Source organism: Rhinolophus sinicus, chromosome 5 (assembly GCF_057876585.1).
Source record: "Rhinolophus sinicus isolate RSI-liver-muscle chromosome 5, RSI-T2T, whole genome shotgun sequence".
Lineage (NCBI taxonomy): Eukaryota > Metazoa > Chordata > Mammalia > Chiroptera > Rhinolophidae > Rhinolophus > Rhinolophus sinicus.
This window is the reverse complement of record NC_142505.1, coordinates 51,669,216-51,690,405: the sequence shown is the minus strand read 5'-3', so window position 1 is coordinate 51,690,405 and position 21,190 is coordinate 51,669,216. Positions and strand designations below refer to the sequence as shown.

At 36.5% G+C, this 21,190-nt stretch overlaps 2 protein-coding genes across 7 annotated transcripts in view; one reads left to right on the top strand and one right to left on the bottom strand.

The window, feature by feature from the left end:
* The first annotated feature begins 117 nt into the window (after nucleotides 1–117).
* Nucleotides 118–20,921, top strand: ASB14 (ankyrin repeat and SOCS box containing 14). Of its 6 annotated transcripts, none has more exons than XM_088798517.1 (12): nucleotides 118–226; nucleotides 838–979; nucleotides 1,804–1,872; nucleotides 3,399–3,454; nucleotides 3,915–4,046; nucleotides 4,140–4,298; nucleotides 6,482–6,727; nucleotides 9,359–9,530; nucleotides 9,977–10,520; nucleotides 11,761–11,914; nucleotides 12,646–12,840; nucleotides 20,013–20,921. In XM_088798517.1, the coding sequence occupies exons 1-11, from the start codon at nucleotides 118–120 to the stop codon at nucleotides 12,822–12,824; spliced, it is 1,962 nt and encodes a 653-aa protein (XP_088654643.1). In that variant the 3' UTR covers nucleotides 12,825–12,840; nucleotides 20,013–20,921. The 6 variants fall into 6 exon arrangements, with proteins under 6 accessions (XP_088654643.1, XP_088654642.1, XP_088654641.1 ...); XM_088798516.1 differs by having other exon boundaries at nucleotides 19,095–20,921; XM_088798515.1 differs by lacking the exon at nucleotides 20,013–20,921 and having other exon boundaries at nucleotides 12,646–14,638.
* APPL1 (adaptor protein, phosphotyrosine interacting with PH domain and leucine zipper 1) overlaps nucleotides 13,922–21,190 on the bottom strand; it is a 33,426-nt gene continuing 26,157 nt past the window's right edge. Inside the window, exons 19-22 of the mRNA XM_019724191.3 lie at nucleotides 20,420–20,566; nucleotides 19,786–19,836; nucleotides 19,409–19,498; nucleotides 13,922–18,160 (exon numbers count right to left, since the gene is read on the bottom strand). Coding sequence (XP_019579750.2) covers nucleotides 18,014–18,160; nucleotides 19,409–19,498; nucleotides 19,786–19,836; nucleotides 20,420–20,566 — 435 coding nt within the window. The 3' untranslated portion in view covers nucleotides 13,922–18,013. The remainder of the gene's footprint in view (nucleotides 18,161–19,408; nucleotides 19,499–19,785; nucleotides 19,837–20,419; nucleotides 20,567–21,190) is intronic.

The following is a 21,190-nucleotide window of genomic DNA, read 5'->3' as shown; positions in this document are numbered from 1 at the left end:
ATGAATATAGCAGTGAAGAAAAGAGATCATATTTCCAAACAGAGCTAAACCACGTGTAGAAAACAAGGACAATGTGCCAGACTGTCTTATGATCAAGTATTTATAGTAAAGCTATTAATGGAATGGACTTTCAGGGGAGTGGAGATCCTAAATATAAATGAAAATTCTCATGTGCTAATATTTAACAGTGAAAACTTCAGTGCTGTCCTAAAGGTGATAACAAAAGGTAAGAAGTCTTTGGTATGTGATCAAACCTATTCTATGCAAAAACTGAAATGTTCTTTTAAAACAATTGAGATATTGCCTAATAAAATACATTGGTTTTTACTACCACTATTTCTATCATATATTGTATTATGAAAGTACATTTATTCCTTTATCATGTTTATTTTTAGTTATTTACTAACTAAATAAAATATGCTTTTGTTAGCATAACCTACTCACTGTGTGTAGGAAAGATATTCTTTTGGGGGAGTTCTACAGTCGGTGAGAAAAACTCATAAGCCAAGTCGGAAATAGATCAATATAAGCATTTTCATGTTTATAATGGCACTGACCTAAGTTTTATATGAAAGGTCATTTTTTCTAAATAAGTTTTAAGTAAATGGCTGCTTGTGGAAACTTCTAATTTATGTTGAATCTGTGGCAGTTCAGAAAATGGTTTTTAAATTTATGGAAAACAATTTTTAAATGAATATTTTGTTTTCTAAATTTTGCATTTTCTTCATTTATCAACCCTATCAGTTTTGTGGTTTCTGGATTTTATTTATAATTTTAAGCAGTTGATAATCTGTTTTCACAACTGGAAAATATTTTTAATTCATTCTGACTTTAAAGTAAGTCTGTCCACGTTTCACATGGATAATTACGCCAGTGATGAAGACGTGGACTATGACTTCGATACCCAGCTCATCATCCAGCAGAGTTTGCAGGATATTCCCAAGCCGGGAACTACACAGCAGGCACCTGAGGACGACAGGTAACGGTTTCTCATTGGCAACGTATAAGTATTCAGCAAGTGAGACTTATCATTATCCTGACTCTAATGTTGTGACAAAAACAGGAGACAAGGTCAGAATTTAGAATACCTATGAGACTTGATGCCTGACCAGACAGGAAAAAATTTGAAACAATTCAGAAGTTAATTAGGCAGTAAAGAAAATAGTTGAAGGAGTTCAGCAGCAAATCTGGGTGGGGAGATTCAGACTGGAAATCAGGAAGAAGAAATACATGAGAATATGAAGGACTAGAGAACGCTAATGCATCTTGTCTTTGGGGAGCTAAGGAAATGCACAAATCCAACCAAGACACATAGAAAGTGGGTGGTGGGGTAGGGTCCAGCCTTTATTCTAATCAAAGGGAAGAATTACGAACACAAAAACCTGGAAGAGACTAGGTCCTTCTGAAGTGTATTCAGAGTTCTGTTATGACAATACTAGAAGAGGAGCCCATGGACTCCTCAGTGGTGTAAGAAAGTTGCCCTGGAAATGGGCTCTCCACAGCCAACCCACCTAGTCAAATGAGCTCTGGCTGATCAGCAACCTCAGGCCCCTGAGTAGTTACTGTTGTGTTTCAGGGTGATAAACCTGTTTGCTTGAAGCAGTGTCCTCTATTTGCCTGCTGGAAGTAAAACTGGATAAATGTGTTTTAATCCCAAGAGATTTTATAATTAAATATAGAGCTGTTGGAGTACATCAAACTATAAGAAACTATGGAATGATCACTATGTGCCATACTTTTTTAAGCGTTTTGTAAATATTAACTCATTTAAATCCTAATTCTCATTACTTCTCTATGTGGTAGGTACGATTATCCCTATTTAGAGATGAGACTGAGGCACAGAGAAGTGACTTACCCAACGTCACAGAGCTAGTAAGTAAAGAGCCAGGCATCCTGGCCTCAGAGTCTGTGCTCTTTACCACACTATTACTACACTTTTGTATTAAATTTAGGAATAATCTATAAAATTACCTTTAACTAGTAAAAGTTTTATAAAGAAATTGGGTTCATTAAATTATCTGTTATATTAACATTGTGATTAAAAAATTTAAAGTTCATAGAGTAATTGACTTGGAATTCATGATTTTAGTTTGAAAGGTATAGAGACTTCGATTCAGAGTAATAAAATGTTTCAGAGAAATTATAATTAGCTATAGTTATAAATTTCATTTATCAGACTTGCAAGAATTGTATGGTGTTTAAGAAGGCTTGCTGATTTGGTCAGGCACTTGAAGGAATTAGGAAACTAGAATATATTTGAGACAGGTGGAATAAAAGATGTCCCCGCCATAATCCCCAGAAGCGGTGAATATGTAACCTTCCGTGGCAATAGGGAAGTAAGACTGCAGATGGGGTTAAGGTTGCTCATCAGTTGACTTTAAAAAAAGGAAGATGATCCTGGATGATTCAGGTGGACTCAGTGTAATCACAGGGTCCTTCAAAGTGGAAGAGGAGGCAGAAGAGAGAGAACCTGAGAGATGGCAGGGTAGGAGGATGTGGCCCAACAATGCTGGCTTTGAAGATGGAGGAAGGTGTCCACGAGCCAAGAAATGTGGGAAGCTTCTAGAAACCGGAAAAGGCAAAGAAGCAGAGTCTCCCTTAGAGCCTTCAGAAGGAACCTAAACCTACTGACACCTTGATTTTAGCCCAGTGAGGCCCATTTCATACTTCTGAACTGCAGAACTATAAAAATTTGTGTGATTATGAGTCACTAAATGTGTGGTCATTTCTTACAGCAGCCAGAAAAATGAATACAATTCTAAATCTCTGAGCAAATTGTAAGTAGGACAGATTGTCTAAGAGAATGTATTCTCTTCAAGCTGGGTTCATTGAATAGTCAAAGCAAATGGGAAGATGACAATCCTTATATTCTAGATTTAAAAATAATATGATATTCTTAAGTGAGCTTTAAAACTTTATTTTAAAATATGTTAATAAAAATATTACTTTAAAAACTGCTAATAGTGTTTTCTGAGCACAAATTCTGACCATGAATATTTTTTAAAACTCACACCATGATTATTTGCTATGTTTTTAAATAATAATTTTGGCTAGAATCATTGAACTTATAGAGTGGCCATTAAATCTTACCATGTGCTGTGACATTTAAGTCCCAGCGGGATGGATTCAGTTCAACAAACATTGAGCGCTGGCTGTGACCCAGGCTCTGACACGGCCCTTGCCCTCACAAGGGCAGACAGACCTGGGAGAGGAGTTTCCCCAGAATGTGTTACGAGTCACACGACATTCTGAAAGTATTTCTGTGAAGCCTCAATCATAGAAGAGTTCATTGCTGGTTAACTACTATTGTCTTTACCCTTTTCTTTTGTTTTATGTCCAATATCCTAGTCTTTTCCTAAGTTTTGGAATTACATATACATTTTTTTTCCCCTATGCAGCTTCCATTCCTTTTTGAGCACTGACTGTAAGAAGATAGTTGAAACAATAGAGACAGTTAAGTACTCTTCCTATTCTATCCCCTTCAACTTGTGATAAGATGTAATGATGACAACTGGCAGCATTTCCCTCTAAGTTCAGGAAGCCTAGAAGAAGGTTTTCCTAAATGCTCAACACTATGAGGTCCACAGCTGATTGTCGAGAGTCTGATGTGGCTTTCCTGGGAGAAAATACTTCAGCACAACTTGGCAAAGAGCTTCTGGGCTTTTTGGTGGACAGAGCTGTTTTTCTGTATGTGACAAGATGATGCGTATTCACAGGCCCTGGTGGTATGGAATGCTAGATGAAATGCCTTACTGCTTGTTTGTCCTGTGCCATTGAAAGTTTGTCTTTTATTAAAGGCGGTGCTAGAATTCTGTCGTCTCATGCACTAACCTTGACAGTAGAATTCAGAAGCAGCACGGGCCGCCTTGTATGTGTGCCAAATGTGAATCTGTTCTCATTTGACTTGCTAATAGGTGAGGAAGATGCATTGTCACACTTGACGGAGTACCAATCTGCTTTTGAAGAAACAGATGGGATAGGCTGGATTCCTCTGCATAAGGCTGCAATGCAATTAAATAAGAACATTTTGGAAATAACCCTGAAAGGTAAACTCTCTTTATAACTCTTTTTGATGCTTCTAAGAAATTTAAAATTAATTTCTATGTGTTAACCTGTGTGGTCTAATGGATTTATTGCAGCTTCAAAACCCAGTGTGTGGGAGCAAACCACCCACAATGGTGAAACGCCACTTTTTTTGGCTGTCAGCAATTGCCTCTTAGAAAATGCCAGTTTTCTTCTTCTCAATGGCTGCAATCCAAATGCCAAGAATTTTGAAGGCAATTCTCCTCTTCTTACAGGTAAATTAACACCTTGTCTCTGGAGAAGAGTCTATGGCTCTGAGTCTCCTCCATGCACCCAGGTTTCAGAGGCAGCTTTTTGTGTATAGTTGCAGCACTGTCACTTTATCCCAACTGACCAAACACAGGTACCTGACCCTCAAGAAACTTTCTGTAGGCTGGCCTGTGAAATGATCTGATGCAACAGCTCTGCCCACTTAGAAACTGATCATTTTTCATGGTGCCTTAATTGATCCAGTTAATTCTGGTGTAAGAACTATAAGAGGGAGCAGAGTAGGAAAATGCAGCCAGTGGTAGGGTAAAGATGGTAGACATCTGAACACAGATGACTAATTTTGCTCCCGCCTGAACATTCACTAACATTATAATTCGTGATTATTTTAAGGAGGTAAGATACAAAAAATGGGAAGAACAGGAGAGGAGACAACAATGATATGATTTTTTAAAACCTGGAGAGCGGATGGATGAGTAGTGACAAAAAATCTTCAGTTGGTAGTGGAGAAAGCCAAAACCCAGCATAATGATATCAAAGGCCTGAAAATTATTGGCAGTTGTTACCTAATGGAGCATAAGAGAAGGACAGGCAGCTAAAATAGGAAGAGGATTGGTTGGAAATTATTAAGAAACAAGTAGTCTGGTCTCTAGATCACTTCTGCCAGTCCACCCTGCTGGGATAGACTCATCCTGCACCCCAGCAAAATTCTCTAGGTTTATTTTCTGGATAGTTTAAACAGAGGGCTTCCCATTAGGGGAGGGCGGGAGTACTGATTGAAAACACTGAAGGAATTAAGCAAACATAGGCTGAGACCTGGCCCTTCTCCTCCACCAGGATTCTAAAAGCTGACAGCCAGAACTTTACCCTCCAAGAGGAGGCTTCTCTGGAGAACTTGATCAGCCCCAAAAGAAAGAACGAAAGATAGTGAAATTGGGGGTTCCCCAACAAATGGCCCAGGCACACCAACCTAGTTAAGACCACAGCCCACAAGCCCCACCCAATGTTTAGAATTTCCAATCAACTTTTTTAGTCCCCAACTCTTAATCATGAGCAGATAGCTAAGGACTATCTGAGGAAAGTCTTCAACAAACAGATAATAAGCAACGTGGAAAAAACAGATTATTTGGGGAAAATAGAACATAAGGGAAAATTATAACTAATTTCCTCAGAGAAATTAATGAAAATTAATGAAATAACAGACTACCAAAAAAAATCAAAGAACAAAGCAAAAAATGCTCTTGAAAATTAACAATATGATAGCAGAAATATAAAACTCAAATCAAATGCTGGGAGATAGACTTTAGGAAAGCTTCCAGAAGATGAGAAATGGAAAATACAAAAGAAAAAGAAACAAAACTAGGGGGACAATTGAAGAGGAATAACGTGAATAATAGGAATGCTACAAAGAGAACACACAAGATGGAGGCAGTATATCATCATTGAAATAAGAAAATGATTTCCTAAAACAAAGGACATGTGTTTCCAGAATGAAAGAGCACACTAATTTCCAGCTCAATGAATTAATAAAGACCCACCACCCTTGGCACTCTGTATTTCCAGTCTTAGAGTAATTGGAGCACTTTCTATGGCACTTTCTAAATGACTACGAGCAGAATCCTACTGATTCAGCATCTGGCACCTAGCAAGAGTCCTCACATGCAGTCAGTTGCAGTCGATGCCAATAATTAGCGAATGGATAGGGAGATGAATAAATTCAGGTGTTTTAGAATCTTAAAGAGTTAAAGATTATCATCCCAAGGTGAATTAACAGCATAAATGCAGAAAAAGCCAGTTAGAGAATTTTGATTAACAAAATGTGAGGTTAAAAATAATTTCCTAATTTTTGCTGTTTTTGTTTTTCTTCTTTTAAAGCAGCTATAAGTATTTCTTAAGTTCCAATTCTCTTGCGAACATACAGATGATAAATACAAATTTTATGTTTCTGTTTTCAGCCACATAAGCTGCCAATAGACAATCAATAACTGGTCATAGCTTACAGAAAAACAAATAGCCTATTGATATAAAACACTATAATATTATTTGATATGGGCCTTGCTTTATAACCTATTTCCAAACACAAAATGCTGGCCCATGGACTAGATAGAAAGAGCTCCTTAAGAAGCCTGAGGGATATTCTGGCCTGAATTTCCTGTTGAACGTAATGCCTACCTCGTTTCTAATTTCCCAGCTGTTCTGCAGGACTCCTACGACATGGCCGCCTTGCTGATCAGTCATGGGGCAGATGTCAACCTGCAGTGTGCCAACAAGAGGACAGCTCTCCATGAAGCAGCCAAACTGGGCAGACAGAACATGGTGAAGCTACTGCTGGCTTCTGGGGCTCACGCTGATCCGCAGAGCTCCTACGGATTCACTCCTCTTGCTCTCGCTGCCCAAAGTGGGCACACTGAAATCATGAAAATATTACTACGGAAAGGCAAGGTTTTCTATACAGCCAACACACTACCAAGGGGGTCATGTGACCCAAGCGTTCTCCTCTTCAAGGAGAGCTTCAAAATAATAGAAGCTAACATTTTACTTATGCCTAGTATAAATATTTGAAAGAAGTGTATGTTAAAATTGGCTAGTGAAAAGCCCAAAATAGTCAGCGGTTGAATATTTATTTGATGTGAAGTAATTTCCCTAAAATGACTAGGATGCATGCAGGTTACCCTTACTTAATGTCCCTGACAATGCTGAGAGGATGGTTGTCTTATGTTTAACTTTATTCAGGTTGTTGTCCTTTTCTAGATTCATAGAATGAAAGACCCCATGACCTCCCCTACTTGTTGTCTCTGCTTAAGCTAAGTCCTGAGGCAGTCCAATCTATTATCAGATGACTTTCATTGTTAGGAAATTCTTCCTGATTTCTTCTTTGGGTCACAGTTCTCCCCTCTAGTAACAACCAAAACTCTGAGAGAAGGGGAAGGCAACTTGTATTTATTGAGCACTTTCTAAGCACCAAGTTTTAAGCTACCTATGTTGCCACATGTAATCGTCTAAAAACCCTGTGAGGTAGGCATTATCCCCATTTTACACTGGAGGGAAGTGAGGATCAGGGATGGAACCAGTTCTACAACTTCCCTTCAAACACGCCCTCCCCTGTCACCAATGCTACAGGCGTGGCCATTTGAGATCCTGGCTTAACTGGCAGAGACCTTGGCTCAGAGAACTTTGGCATTTATTGTCTTTGAGGAGACCCCATTGACGACACTGTTAGATGAAGCAATTTAGTATCTAAAACTTTTTTTCAAAAAAGTAAATCTTTACCAAGGCTTAGTAAAGCCCCCGTATTAGAATCATCACCTTTATTCTCCTCCCTGTTTGTGGTCGAAAGCCTTATTTCTTCCTTTAAAAACACATGGTCCTGGTCTCCAATATTCTAGACTACGGGACCGCCTGTATTTAAGAACAATCTTCTGCTTTTTAGACTTACCTATTATATAGGGGAGGCTAGTTTCCAATCAGGGGCCATAAGACATTTTAAGATGTTTTAAATGAGCAGTAAATATCAGAGATGTCTAAAGTCATTAGCTGGAATAACAAAAGTAAACATTGGATTCTTCATCTACACAAAAAGAGTAACCTTTGATTAATATATAGAGAAAGAGGAGAGTCAAAAGATTTAAAATTTTTAACCCTTCAAACCCTTAGGTCCAGCATCAGTGGCGCTAAGTGAGGTGAGTGAGTGAGCATTTCCCGTAAGTGACCCTCTTACAAAGTAATGTGCATAAAGTGACATAGATGATAAATGGCAGAACCAAGGTGTGAACTCACATGTGTCTCATTCCAAATCATAGGACTTTCCCACCCGCACCAGAGCAGTAGGCCTGGGTCTGTCCCACCTGCACGAGTCCTGACTGCCTTGCTTACGAGCTCTTCATCTCTGAGGCAGTCACTTAACCTCAAAGAGCCTCAGTTTATCTATCTTTAAAATTAAGATATTAGCATCTACTTCTTAGGGTTTGGTGAAGTTTGGAAATTATTATGCACATAAAGGAAGCAGTACATACTGAGCACTCATTACATGGAGGCTTAGTAGACATTTCTTAATCCAGTCTAGCAATGGGGTCTTCGGGCAGCCAGTGTATGCTGATGACTCTGGGGTCTGTGCTAAGTGGAAGTCACTACATCTTTTTTATATGATACGAACCGTGAATGTACCCAGAATGCTCTCCTTTCCTTTTGTCCATTCCAATGCTACTCTGTTTTCAAAGCCCGTTCTACTGAGAGGTCTTCCACAACTGACCCCAAACTCTTTTTCTCCTTCTTTCAACCCCCAGCTCCCCTCACAACCCCAGCCCTGAAATCTAGAGGACATGTTGCCTATACCTATACAGGCATACCTCATTTTATTGTGCTTCGCGGTATTGTGTTTCACGTATGTGTTTTTTACAAATTGAAGGGAAGACCTCCACCAGCAAAAAGATAACGACTCGCTTTATTTCAATACTCGCTTTATTGTGGTACTCTGGAACCAAACCCGCAATATCTCAGAGATAACGCCTGCGCTCTTATTCCACAAACCACTCACATGACACTTTGCATACGGGGCGCTTCAATTTGTCCTTTTAACTATCAGCAGTCCCCAACTTCAACTAAACAACAATTGCATCATCTCTTACTATGAGCAGCCCTCTAAGATCAAGTTAAAACAAAAAAACAATACCCTTTTCCATAGATGGTGAGTGATACAGTTAAACAAGATGTTAGTGCCATTCTATGTACAAGCGTGTTATGGATTAAGTGAGCTTTCGTAAACTGGTCTGGAAATAAAACAACCTTTTATAAAATTATTTCTCCTGGAATTTTCAAGTTCCAAACAAGTAACTTCTAAAATTACTCTGAAAGCCATCCTACTTATAACTTAAAGAGATTGCACTATTCTTTCCCTCCCCAATTAGATTATAAACTGCTTGAGCAGAAGGTACATATTTTATTTCTGTGATTCGTAGTACTTTGCTGAAATGGCTGCTGAATAATTGCTCTTTGGTGGTGGTGGTGATATATTTTTTAGAATGCTTACACAATACAGTGGAAAACATAACAAGTCTCTTTCTCCTCTTAGGAGCTAATGCTCTTGGTCAGGCCTCTGATTCTTCTTCCATCTTACTTGAAGCCGCTAGTGGAGGAAATCCGGACTCCATTGCTCTCTTGCTAGAGTATGGAGCTGATGCCAACATCCCTAAGAATTCAGGCCACCTGCCCATTCATGTGGCAGCTGACAGAGGCCACTTGCTGTAAGTCCAGTTACATTATTGCAAATCATAGCTTTTTTTTTTGAAGCAGCTTCTGGGAACTTTATATTCTTCATCTCTGATCCTACAACTCCAATACCCCTTTTAAAGCAAAACTCTTGACCAGCTAGAAAGTGGTAAAGTCAGACATATTCTTTAGCCACTGAAGAGACATAAACCTATTTTATTATCAGGTCCTCAGGCAATACAAGGAGCCTCTAGTCTCACTGACTGGACTAATTCTGAGTTTATAATCTGGACAGTAGTTTCATTTAGTTTTATTTGCTTTCTGAGCTTTTGGATTCAGGAATTAGGCTTTGTTTGGTTGTGGGGTCTAAACACTACCTAATAGTAATACCATCCAGTGCTAGTATAAGACAGTCATAAACATGTTAATGCAGCATCTTCACAAAAACTATTTTAAAATGCACTTTGAAATTCTTCCTCAGAGCTCTAAAGATTTTGGTTCCAGTTACGGATGTTGTGGCCATTAAGCAGAGTGGCATTAGTCCAGTTCACTGTGCAGCGGCGGGAGCACACCCCGAATGCCTGGAACTGCTCATCCAGGCTGGATTTGACGTCAATTTCATGCTAGATCAGAGAATTCGCAAACACTATGATGACCATAGGAAGTCAGCTTTGTATTTTGCTGTATCAAATGGTGACCTCCCTTCAACTAAGCTGCTTCTGAGTGCTGGAGCTTTGCCTAATCAAGACCCGGTTAACTGCCTCCAGATAGCCCTAAGGATGGGCAATTATGAGCTGATCAGTCTGTTGCTACGGTATGGGGCCAACGTAAATTACTTCTGCAGAGTCAACCCTTTACACTTCCCATCAGCACTGCAATACACACTGAAAGATGAAGTCATGCTCAGGATGCTATTGAATTATGGATATGACACAGAGCGATGCTTTGATTGTCCTCATGGAGACAAAGTTCATCTTTTCTATACTTTTGAAGGCTGGACATCTACAGTTATCAAAGATACTATGGTAAGTCCACAGTATCGGCTGTACCACCTTATACAGTCATTCTTGGTGGCCCTGAACTACAGCAATAGATAACTCCATCCATTCTCTCCAGCTCATTGTTGGGTTTTAATATATGGGTAAAATAAACACAATAAGAGAAAGATGTAAAACGGACAGAAACAGTTCAGAGAGAAACAGTAATTTAACTCAACCTAGGGAGTTTCACAAATGAAGCAACATCTGAGCAATGTTTTGAAGAATGAATGCAGTCATGTGTACCAGTTACGCTTTTTCTTTGATTATGTGTTACCTAGCTAAAATGCTTCTGGGGTTCTGATACCTGTACTCCTAGGTTTTTAGCTCTAACATTTGACTAAGTAGTTTCTTTAGTCATCTTTTTAATGAAAAAAAACTACAATAGTTGAGCACTCCCTCGAGACATTTTTCTCTTGGCTTTCATCACACCAGTCTCCTATTTCCCCTTACCTAATTTCCTGCTTTCCCTTTCTCCGACTTGAGCTCTACCCCTTGCCCCCCACCCCTTTTCATATAGCTGCCACCCTTCAGGTCTCATATCAAGTGTTAATTCTTCAGATGTCCTTACATAAGGTAGTTCCCTTCCCTAATCACTCTCTTGTAATATTGTCCATTTCTTTTATAGAAATTAAGACTTTCTGAAATTATCTTTTTAAAATGTTGCTGATTATGTGCCTCCTCCCCTCCAAATACATGAATGTAAGCTCTTGTTCATCACTTTCCTCAACTTACAGATCTGTGCTTAGTAGAGTAGACGCAGTCTACCGTTTCCCTGAAAATAAGACCTAGCTGGATAATCAGCTCTAATGCATCTTTTGGAGCAAAAATTAATATAAGACCCGGTCTTATTTTACTATAATAAAAGACCGGGTCTATAATATAGACATTTCCATCACATTGGTTAGAACTCAGGTGGCCACATCTAGGTGAGGTAATCTTTATTCCAGACAGCCATGTGGCCAACCAAAGGGGATAATAGATATTGTGTAAAACTCTTTTATACCTTCATTACATCTTACATTGTTCTGAAGACACAGTAGTAAATATTTTTCCCAATGTCAGAGCTAAGAAATAAAATTTTCTTGCTCCCTACATTAGTTTATAAGTGAGAAACTTGAGAACTTGGATTCTGACTATGAGTTTAGTGCTCTTTGATTACTATGCTCTTGATTACTCTGCTAAATCAGTTTTTCATTTGCTTTCCTATTCTGATTTTCTTCCTCAGTTCTGTGAAGTAATAACTTTGTCGTGGCTGCAACATCTCTCTGGAAAGGTTGTTCGAGTAATGCTTGATTATGTTGATCAAGTTCAAATCTGTTCCAAGTTGAAAGCTGTGCTCCAAAAACAGGCACTGTGGTCAGAAATCCATAATATCTTAAGTGAGTATCTTTCTTGTAGAAGATTCTTACCAAAAATACTAATTATTTGTAGAACACTCCTCTCTGACCTAAAGAAACGAAGAAAAATACTATTCCTATCTAAAAAACGTTAGTTGGTAACTACACTTAATTTGTATTTATTTACCATTTTCCAGTAAATAAAATCTGTTAGTTAACTACTTCTTATATAGGTAGGTAATACTTTTCTCCTAATCCTGTGGAACACTGTAGACACAGGAATTAAAAGCTATAAAATGGCACTAAAAAAGATGAGAAAAAGCTAAGATCTAAGTCTGTAGATAACAAATGATCCTTCAAACTAAATTCTTTCACAGTAGCACGAGTCAAATTAAAAATAATTTCTTTCATTTAATTTCCTCCCAGGTAGTGACCTTTAGTTTTCAGCCTGACCTGGAGGGGCAGGACAGGCTGGGATTCGGGGTGGGGGATTAATCTATGCAGATTTAAGAACTTCACGTCTCACAGGCCAGACCCACAAATTTTGCCAGTCTTTGGACTCTAACTTGACATGGCTCTGAAACCGTATCTACAAGAAGAGTTGCAATGTGAAGTAAAAAGCTGTTACCCGATTAACTTTTTCCATTTAGTAACAGCAAATGAAAATCTTAGTGGCTTAAGTATAAAATATATTTGTTAACTAAACCCTAAAATCACTAAAAAAAATCAATTCTTTTTCGTTTTGGATAATGTACCCGTTTCTTTCATTTCAGCAAACCCTCGCTCCCTAAAACATTTGTGCCGTCTAAAGATCCGGAAGTGTATGGGACGTCTTCATTTGCGATGCCCCGTCTTTATGTCATTTCTTCCATTACCCAATCGTCTAAAAGCCTATATCCTTTACAAAGAATATGACCTTTATGGACAAGGAACTTTTACAGGAACTTGGTAATCAAATAGATAAAGAGGTACAGTTCTGCAGCTGTATTTCTTAAAATTTGACTTGTTATATATGATTCATGTTTCTCACTTTACCTAGCAACCACAAAAACAAACAAAACAAAAACCCTCAATGCAGTCTACATTCTCTAAAAAGTTGGTCTTTTTTTTTTCAATTAAAATTTATTGGGGTGAACGTAGCCTTTCAATAGATGGCTAGTATTCTTAAAGGCAGTTTAAAAAGACCAAGCAGTAAAAAATTCAATTAAATGAAATACATTAGTTCTAACTGTACACTGATCTTACATTAAGTGTATGAATCTACATTTCTACATGCTCAAAATAATAGATGCCACCTCTGATAATTCTTAACAGTAATCCTTTTTATAGAGGAAGTACATATAGAAAATCTTAGTGATTGTATTGAAAAATACTGACTCCAGTACATGACCTGGAAGTTTGCTGTTCTTGTGCAGAGTCCCAAAGCCAGCTTAGTGTCTGTCTACTTGCAGAGTCCAATATTGAAATGAGGTAATCAAGTTAATTGAAATAGAACCTCAATTGCAATTTTATTAATGGGAAACATGCATCCCTTTTTTCCATAAAACCCTGGTTAAGGGTTACAATTTATTGGTTAATGTGATCACTGGAATAGAAATTATAAGTGTTTTCAAATGAGTGATGGCTTATAATTTCAATATGGGCTCACTGATAGCAGTTATAGGATCTTAGTTTAAATTTTTATTTCTATATATTTTATGCTGCACATAAGTACAGGTTTCTACGTGTGGAAAGTGAGGAAAGACATTGAGAAGACATTCACTCAGCCACATGTGTGTAGTATTTAGATGGCACAACAGGGAGGACAGGCAGGTTGGATGATGTAATGTAGTCCATTTCACCACAGACCCAGTCAGCTGCAGCCCGATATTTACATGATTAGTCTCAGTGTACTTTTTTAAGCATAATATAGTCCATCTTAGGTAAACTGACGTTATATGATTTCTTTCTGATATAGGGATTTGTGGCTTCATAGACGATTTCAGTAAGCACAACTTTAAAATTATTTTTAATAATACCGTTTTCACATAAAAAAATTGCAAAACTAGCTGGCATGAAAGTTTTTATTTTTTAAAATCAAATTGTACTGTCTGTTTATAAATGACTGGTGAATTATATATATGTCAATATACAAATATATTTAGGAGATACATGCACTTATATCATAAATTACATAATTCCAAAGTTAATTTCATCCACTCCCTGGACCTTCTAAAAGTGTATATACATTTTATAAAATTCAAAAGAAGTTAGAACAGAAACTCCCAGTAGAAGAAAAGAATTAGTAAGTGCTAGCGGAAACTGTAAAGAGCAGATGGGATGAATATGCATTAGAATTAAAATTACAGGACCAAGACACGTAAGCTGTTGTGCACAATAACCTGTCTCTTTAAACTGTAAGAATTTCTTTGAATAGAACCAGACAAAGTAAGTACGCATTGTCACATTGTCTGTAACGTGTCTAGAGTAATTGCTGAGAAGTCTGTTTTTCTAAAAGAGTCACCAGTAATGAATTGGTATTACTTTTCAATAAGTGACAATGTTTTTTTATTTCAGCTGTTATGGAATTGCAGTGGGGCTAGATGTGTAATTATAATGTCATAACCGGTTAAGAAAAAGTCCAACTGTTTATAAGCATCATTTGAAATTACTTGGAGAAATAAAATTCAGAATATATGTCAAATATTTCATACAAAAATGACTGTACAAAAATCATGGACTTTATTATACATTAAAAATCTCCTAACAGCATATTTCCTGAAGCTGTCAGGGAATATCTATTTTGACAAAATGAAAAAATAAGTTCTCCATCCCACATGTATACCACCATTACATAAAGCTGAGTTCTTCGAATCCAATTCTAAAGGTAAATGTAGCATAATTTTTAACTGAATACTGCATGATTAATAGTATGAGTGAAATAAGAATTACCCAATTCACTTACATCACAAAATCACCAAATATACAAAGCAGTTTTGCACGTTAGTTATAACTTAATCCCCAGTTCTCATATTAACTGAAGTAAATTACATGAGTATAGCCTAAAGAGATTGGTTAAAAAGTATAATATAGTTCCAGTTTCAAATTTTTATGTATTATTTATTAATGTAGAACAAAATAATCTCATGAAAGAAGAGTAAGTGAAACTTGCCAAAAATCAAACGAAAAGCTTGCTTGCTACAGTGTGTCTGAGTATTTAAAGTACAGTTTGAATGCTAGGAGGTTGTTAAAACCAATGTTAACATTTTCATTTTATTCATATAGCAGGTTTTGTAATACATGGGCTCACAGGGTCTGTCAGCATTTAAAATAAGATTTAAATCTTAACTACTTTGAGTTCCTATATATAAGTCAAAATTAACTCCAATGCCTTTATCACACAAGATTATGCTACATAGGATGTTATGCACACCTTACTATCCCTTTTCTGAAGCATAAAAGTAAAATAAATCTATCACCCCATAGATTGTAGAGCCTGAGAAGTCTTTTGAAATTACAAAGTAATCATTGTAGACATGGCAAAAACTAGACTGGCTTTGAGGATTCTATTCAAGGTGTTTTAGTACATTAGCAAGTTTTCAAATTTTTAAAAGGGAGAGGGAATAACTTGTTTCCTATCTATTGACTTCATGACTATAGTTAAACGTACTGTTCATATAGGTAGCAGAGTGCAGATCAGAATTAGATAGACTTAATTTCTTTCCTTTTAAAGAAATCGGTTCTGTTAATTTATAAAAACCATTCAGCGTAACTTTGAATCTGAGATAGAGCTCAAAATCTAATTCAATTAACACCGAAGCATCCCAGAACTAGAGGGGATTTCAAAAGTTAACAAAGATCAGCTTTAACACTGTGCAGAAACCCATGAGCAGCCTTCTTTAAACAAAAAGGAGTCTATTAAAGTTAATGTTTAAATATCTGCAGTAATGGAATAGTTTGTATAGTACTATAGTAATGGAAGAGAAGGTGAATCATCTAAAATTGTTAAACCCACACATGACTTCAATTTGGTGTTGGAATGTGCTTTGGTCTGACCTATGAACATGGGTGTGTTATTGTGGAAATTCCTATCAAAACATGACTTAAAAGGAATGGTAAGTCTGTCCAGCATCCCTCTGTCTACCATTACCCTTAACTCTACCTACACTTTGACCCAGAGTGCTAACAAACAGTAGGACTTCGCCACCATGTAAAGCACCAGCCTAGTAAAACTGCGTCCTAATGCTGACCACCTCCCTTGTAGGGTAACAAGTTTCATCTGAGCTAAGTGAGGTGACAACTTAATACGTAGCATAAACAAAAGACTTACTAATTCTCAAAAAGGTCTCAAAAGTATGACTTGCCATGACTAATCAAATGCTGACCAAAGAAAAAATTTCAATTTCTATAAAAGGAATAATACACAACTATTGTGAAAGTATTCCCTTTCGTAAGCACAAAATAAACTTTTTTCACAAAGTATTCTGTAAATATCTACTTTTTCACTAAACGTTTCAGTAACATAAGGCTTTAAAATAACGATGATCAAGTAATCATTATTCCCATTTGGCACATGGATAAAAAGAACACCAACCCATTCCTACAGAAAACAGTGTGAAAAGGCCACACTATATTGTGAGAACTAAAACAGATGCTATTTCTAATTCAGAACTAAGAAGAGAAACTATATATTAAAAAAAGAACAAAAGGATTTTCCCTTGTAAAATTAGTCTTAGTGGCAAATCTCTTGAAAATTTTAAATGTATGACTATGTAAAATAGTTTATTCAATATATTTAACTTGTCTATATATACTTTTACATGTGAAATACAGGAACATAATTTCTATCAGCAATGTTAAAATCTGAGTAAAGAAAAATAATCAAATTTTGACATAGAAGTAGGCAGTAGAGAAATGTCATTTTAACCTTGACGCCAGGCTAAAATCCTTCCTTGGTCAACTCTCCTATACCAAGCATTCAATTTCTTTTCAATCTTTCATGGAATTAGACCTATCACTCATTTCAAGAGTACAAGTATTTACAATAATTAGTGCAAATTATTCTACTGTCATATATTAGTTAGTTGCCTTTGTGGATATAAAGTGGTGATTAGTATTTTATCAAAACATGGGATTATGAAAATACTGTGGGTATCAGTCTGAAATTTAAAAGATTACATTTTCTAAACTAATCTCTTGGAATTTTTACTTTAAGCAGAAAACATAATTGTTAGAGAAGTTCTTTTGAAATGTCACTTGATTTTCAATAAAAATTATTTCACTCAATGCACAAAATACAATGTATTATCCTGTAACAATATCTTTACATGTTAAGTCCTAATCTAAAATGTGCTTAAACAAACAAACAAAAATCCCTTTTAATAAATTCCAAAATCTTATTTTAACCACTACTGCTCTGCAGCAATAATTGAAGTCCCAACCTGAGAAATAAGAATGTGATAATAAAATGCCAACGTCTGTATCAATATTGAATTGTCGACACTTAAGCTTCTTTCCCATTGGCATTAAGTGGAAGTACATCAGAGATATGGGAGCAATCCAAGAAAGTGCCCTGAAATCAACAGTACCACCTGCCCCAATTTAAAACCTTAAGTCTAAAATCTCTGTTCTAATTATTTTATAAAAGTTCTATTGCACATTTAATATTGTTCAAATATTTGCAAACTGGTAGAATTCTCTATATAAAGGGTTTTGAACCTATTTAGTCAAAAGCTTCCTCACTGCCAACAAAATGTTCCTAATGAAAGAGGGAGCATAAGCATGAATATCTGAAGCTGAAGAATAAATGATTACTTACACTCATAGCCAATTACAATGTAAGATAATAAATTCACAATTTGAAGGAAGAAAGGTTTGAGTAAGTGTAATTCCCCAGCAATCTACTTCAGGGCGATGAAGAGGTTTCTTTTAGACATGTGGAATTTGATGTTACTGCGTTGTATATTATTTTTAAGTAAAAAAGTCAATGCAAACCTAAGTCATTAAGGTCAATCTTATTTTTCAAAATGAAGTTAAACAAGCAAATATAAACTTTAGTCTCCTCCTTGACATTTCAACATAGTTTTTACTTTGTGCCATTTCACCATGGAAATTGTCAATAAATTCCAAGGGGGGAATTATCAACCAAAAGCAAGGATAAGTTTATGCTTCTGACTCTCTCTTCTTTCCTTCTTCTCCCAAATCACTCTCTTCTGACTGGCTACTGCTAAGGACAACAAACTGCCCCTCACTACTGGCTTGTGTTGGTCTACTGGAGGCAGCTATCAACCGACTTTGTTCTTCTAAGTCCTAGTGGAAAAGATAGAAAAGAAACTAAGTCAATTGTTTGCAATCAAATAAATGGAAAACTATGCAGTTAAAATATATACTTGAGAATCACTTCAATCCTCCTGTCATAAATATATATGGATAATTCTGACAACTTCCTGAAAAGAAAGGCTACACAACCACTGCAACACCAAAGTCAATTCTGGTACCATTCTAGAAATCCTATAAAAGCCAGCATTTCCCTCTTCTCCATTTTTGTGGTCAATAACCAAATTCAGGCCACAATTCTCTCACTATACAGTAAAAGGCTCATAATGGATCACTATACATCCTCTCCCTTCCCACTCTGCAGCCCTCTTCTCCATCTTTGTCCAATTTATCTTGCTAACTCAGTTGTCATCTTCTTTCAGATTACCCTATAAAGGTAGCCTTGACTCCAGTGTCATCTTTGTCACGTCCCTCTCTTTTGTCCATATATTCACTACATTGCCAACTCTTGCTGATCTGTTCTGATTAAGTATCCCATGGTTATCTCCTCTTTTCCACTGTTACTGCTAATGACACAACCCATAACCGGCTCTTACAATCTCATGTATCACCTATGTAATGCATTCAACAGATTTTGTTCTGAAATTTGTCAAGCTTAAGATTATCATGTTGGATGGACAATGATCTGACACTCCTGGTAACATTAAGTGTGTGTGTATGTGTGTGTGTGTGTGTGTGGGGGGGGTGTATTGCTAGAGGCCAACATGGCTTTCAGAAATGACAGTTAAATCTATCTATCATCTATCTATCTATCTATCTATCTATCTATCTATCTATCTATCTATCTATCTATCTATCATCTATCTATCTATCTATCTATCTATCTATCTATCTATCTATCTCTATCTACCTACCTACCTACCTACCTATCATCTATCTATCCATCTATCTATCTATCTATATACAGATATATGTGAAAGCCTCTCAAAAGACCTGCTTCAACAGAGACAACCTTCACTGGAATATGGAAACATGAAAGTTCTGGTGTGTTTGCTAAACTGCAAGTTACTCTACATGTCAGTAAAACTATAATGTGAACATCCCATCAGAAGACAGATGTCGTCCTTTTCTGCTAGGCTATGAATCATGTGGCTATGATATAGCTGAGGAAGCCGAAACAGACTTCACTTGGAAATTCACATCTGAAAATCACAGTGCTGAATTAAGGAAACTCTTCACAAAGATCACATCTGAGAAGATCCAGACATTAGGACTGCATACCTTTTCAATTTGTTTTTGTTTACTGAGTTCTTTCTGTTGCTTCTCTTTTACTCTCTCTATTTCTTTTTGTTTTTCTGATGCCCTACGATCCTGAAGAACAGATGAATACAACAAATCAATTAAATATGAAATAACTTAAATTTTAGGCTTTTCAATTAATGTTACCTTTGTAACCTTTTCAAATTACTGTTTTGCATTGGTATGAGAAAGCACACCAAAAATTTATATTCTATGTTAGCCATTTATACAAATTCTAAATGCTATATCAGTAATAGTATCCAATGTTAACCTTGCTTAGCATAATCATTTTGTTAACATGAAAAATCTTACATTACTTCGTTAACATTCTTGGATAATTAAGTATCTTAGATTCTTACCAGTTCTGCATGCAAAGCTATCTGTTTTGCCAGTCCAACAGAATCACAAATCTAAAAGGGGAAAAAAGTGGGAAAAACTCAGGCAATTCTCACATCAAAGTAATAATTTCAATTATCCAAATGGCTGATGTAACTAGTTTTATAACTCATTATAAAACACTGCTTCAAGAAAAAGCTGATTTAAGAATGTTCCAGCCCCAAACCAAGCCTTTGTATATTTTTTTCAGAATCTGTGAGTTTCATCTGCTGGCTGTCACCTCTTTCACATAATCCACTTTTTGTTATCTCAACTTTATCACTGAGATGGCGAAGTCTGCAAAGAATGAAGCAAGCAGCTGCTGATGCTGCTCTCAGCTGAAGACATCTGAAAAATGGCTGATTATGGGAATATACTGCATTCCCAGGATAAATTAACAAGGCTAGAAGATTCACCAGCTATTAATGGCTAAGAAGATATAGGTCTAAGGAACTCAGAAGGTCCAACCCATCGCTCAGCTGTCTTCAGAGCAACAGGCTTTGGTCAAGCAACTCGATGGACTAGGCAAAGTTCGTAAGTTTTTTCCAGAAACCTTAGTAAGAACTCCGACTATAATATGTATTTCACAACAGAAACACATTTTGAAAAGCCAGGTACCTTTTCTCCCTCATTGTTTGATTCAAATATATAGCAGACAGATGACAGATTACTTTCACTTCTCCCTCCGGATGTTCGAAGAACAAATCCAAAGAGCCTCTTATTTTCCTGGTGTGTAGCATACAAAACTACACTGGGTAATGGAAACTGCCAAAGAAAACATCAGAAGCAAACATAAGATTTTTCAAGCCATTACAACAGCACTTTTATAAATGACACAGTCATACTAAGTTACAAAAATATCATAAATAGAACATTAGAGCCAATTTTTTTCTTAACAGAATGGTAATCCGAGAACAAAAAATGACATATTTGGTTTGGATTGCCAGACAAAGAGGTTGTTGAATACTGAATTTGTTTCATTAGTCATTAATACATTTTACAAAGTCAAATTCAATAACAAAGGTGGTCTATATTACTAAATGATTAAATAGAAGCACATACTTGTAACTATTTCGAAATAGCTCATTATAAAATAAATTCAATCATGTTCGGCTTTTAATTCCTGCTGTTGGTTTCTTTAGTGTATAACATACGCTCCCAAGCTAAGGGATAAACGCTGCATATCACACCATATTTCACTGATTCTTGAAGTTACATGGAATGTTCAATTTCAACTTTTTTGGAGAGATGGCCATAAAATTAATTTTTACAACCTAAAGACCAATTATAATTGATACTACCATATCTTAATATATAGAATCAGAATTATTAATAAAGATGTAAGATGTGCATACGCACAAAGAGGCTTAAAGCTTTAAACATGTAGAA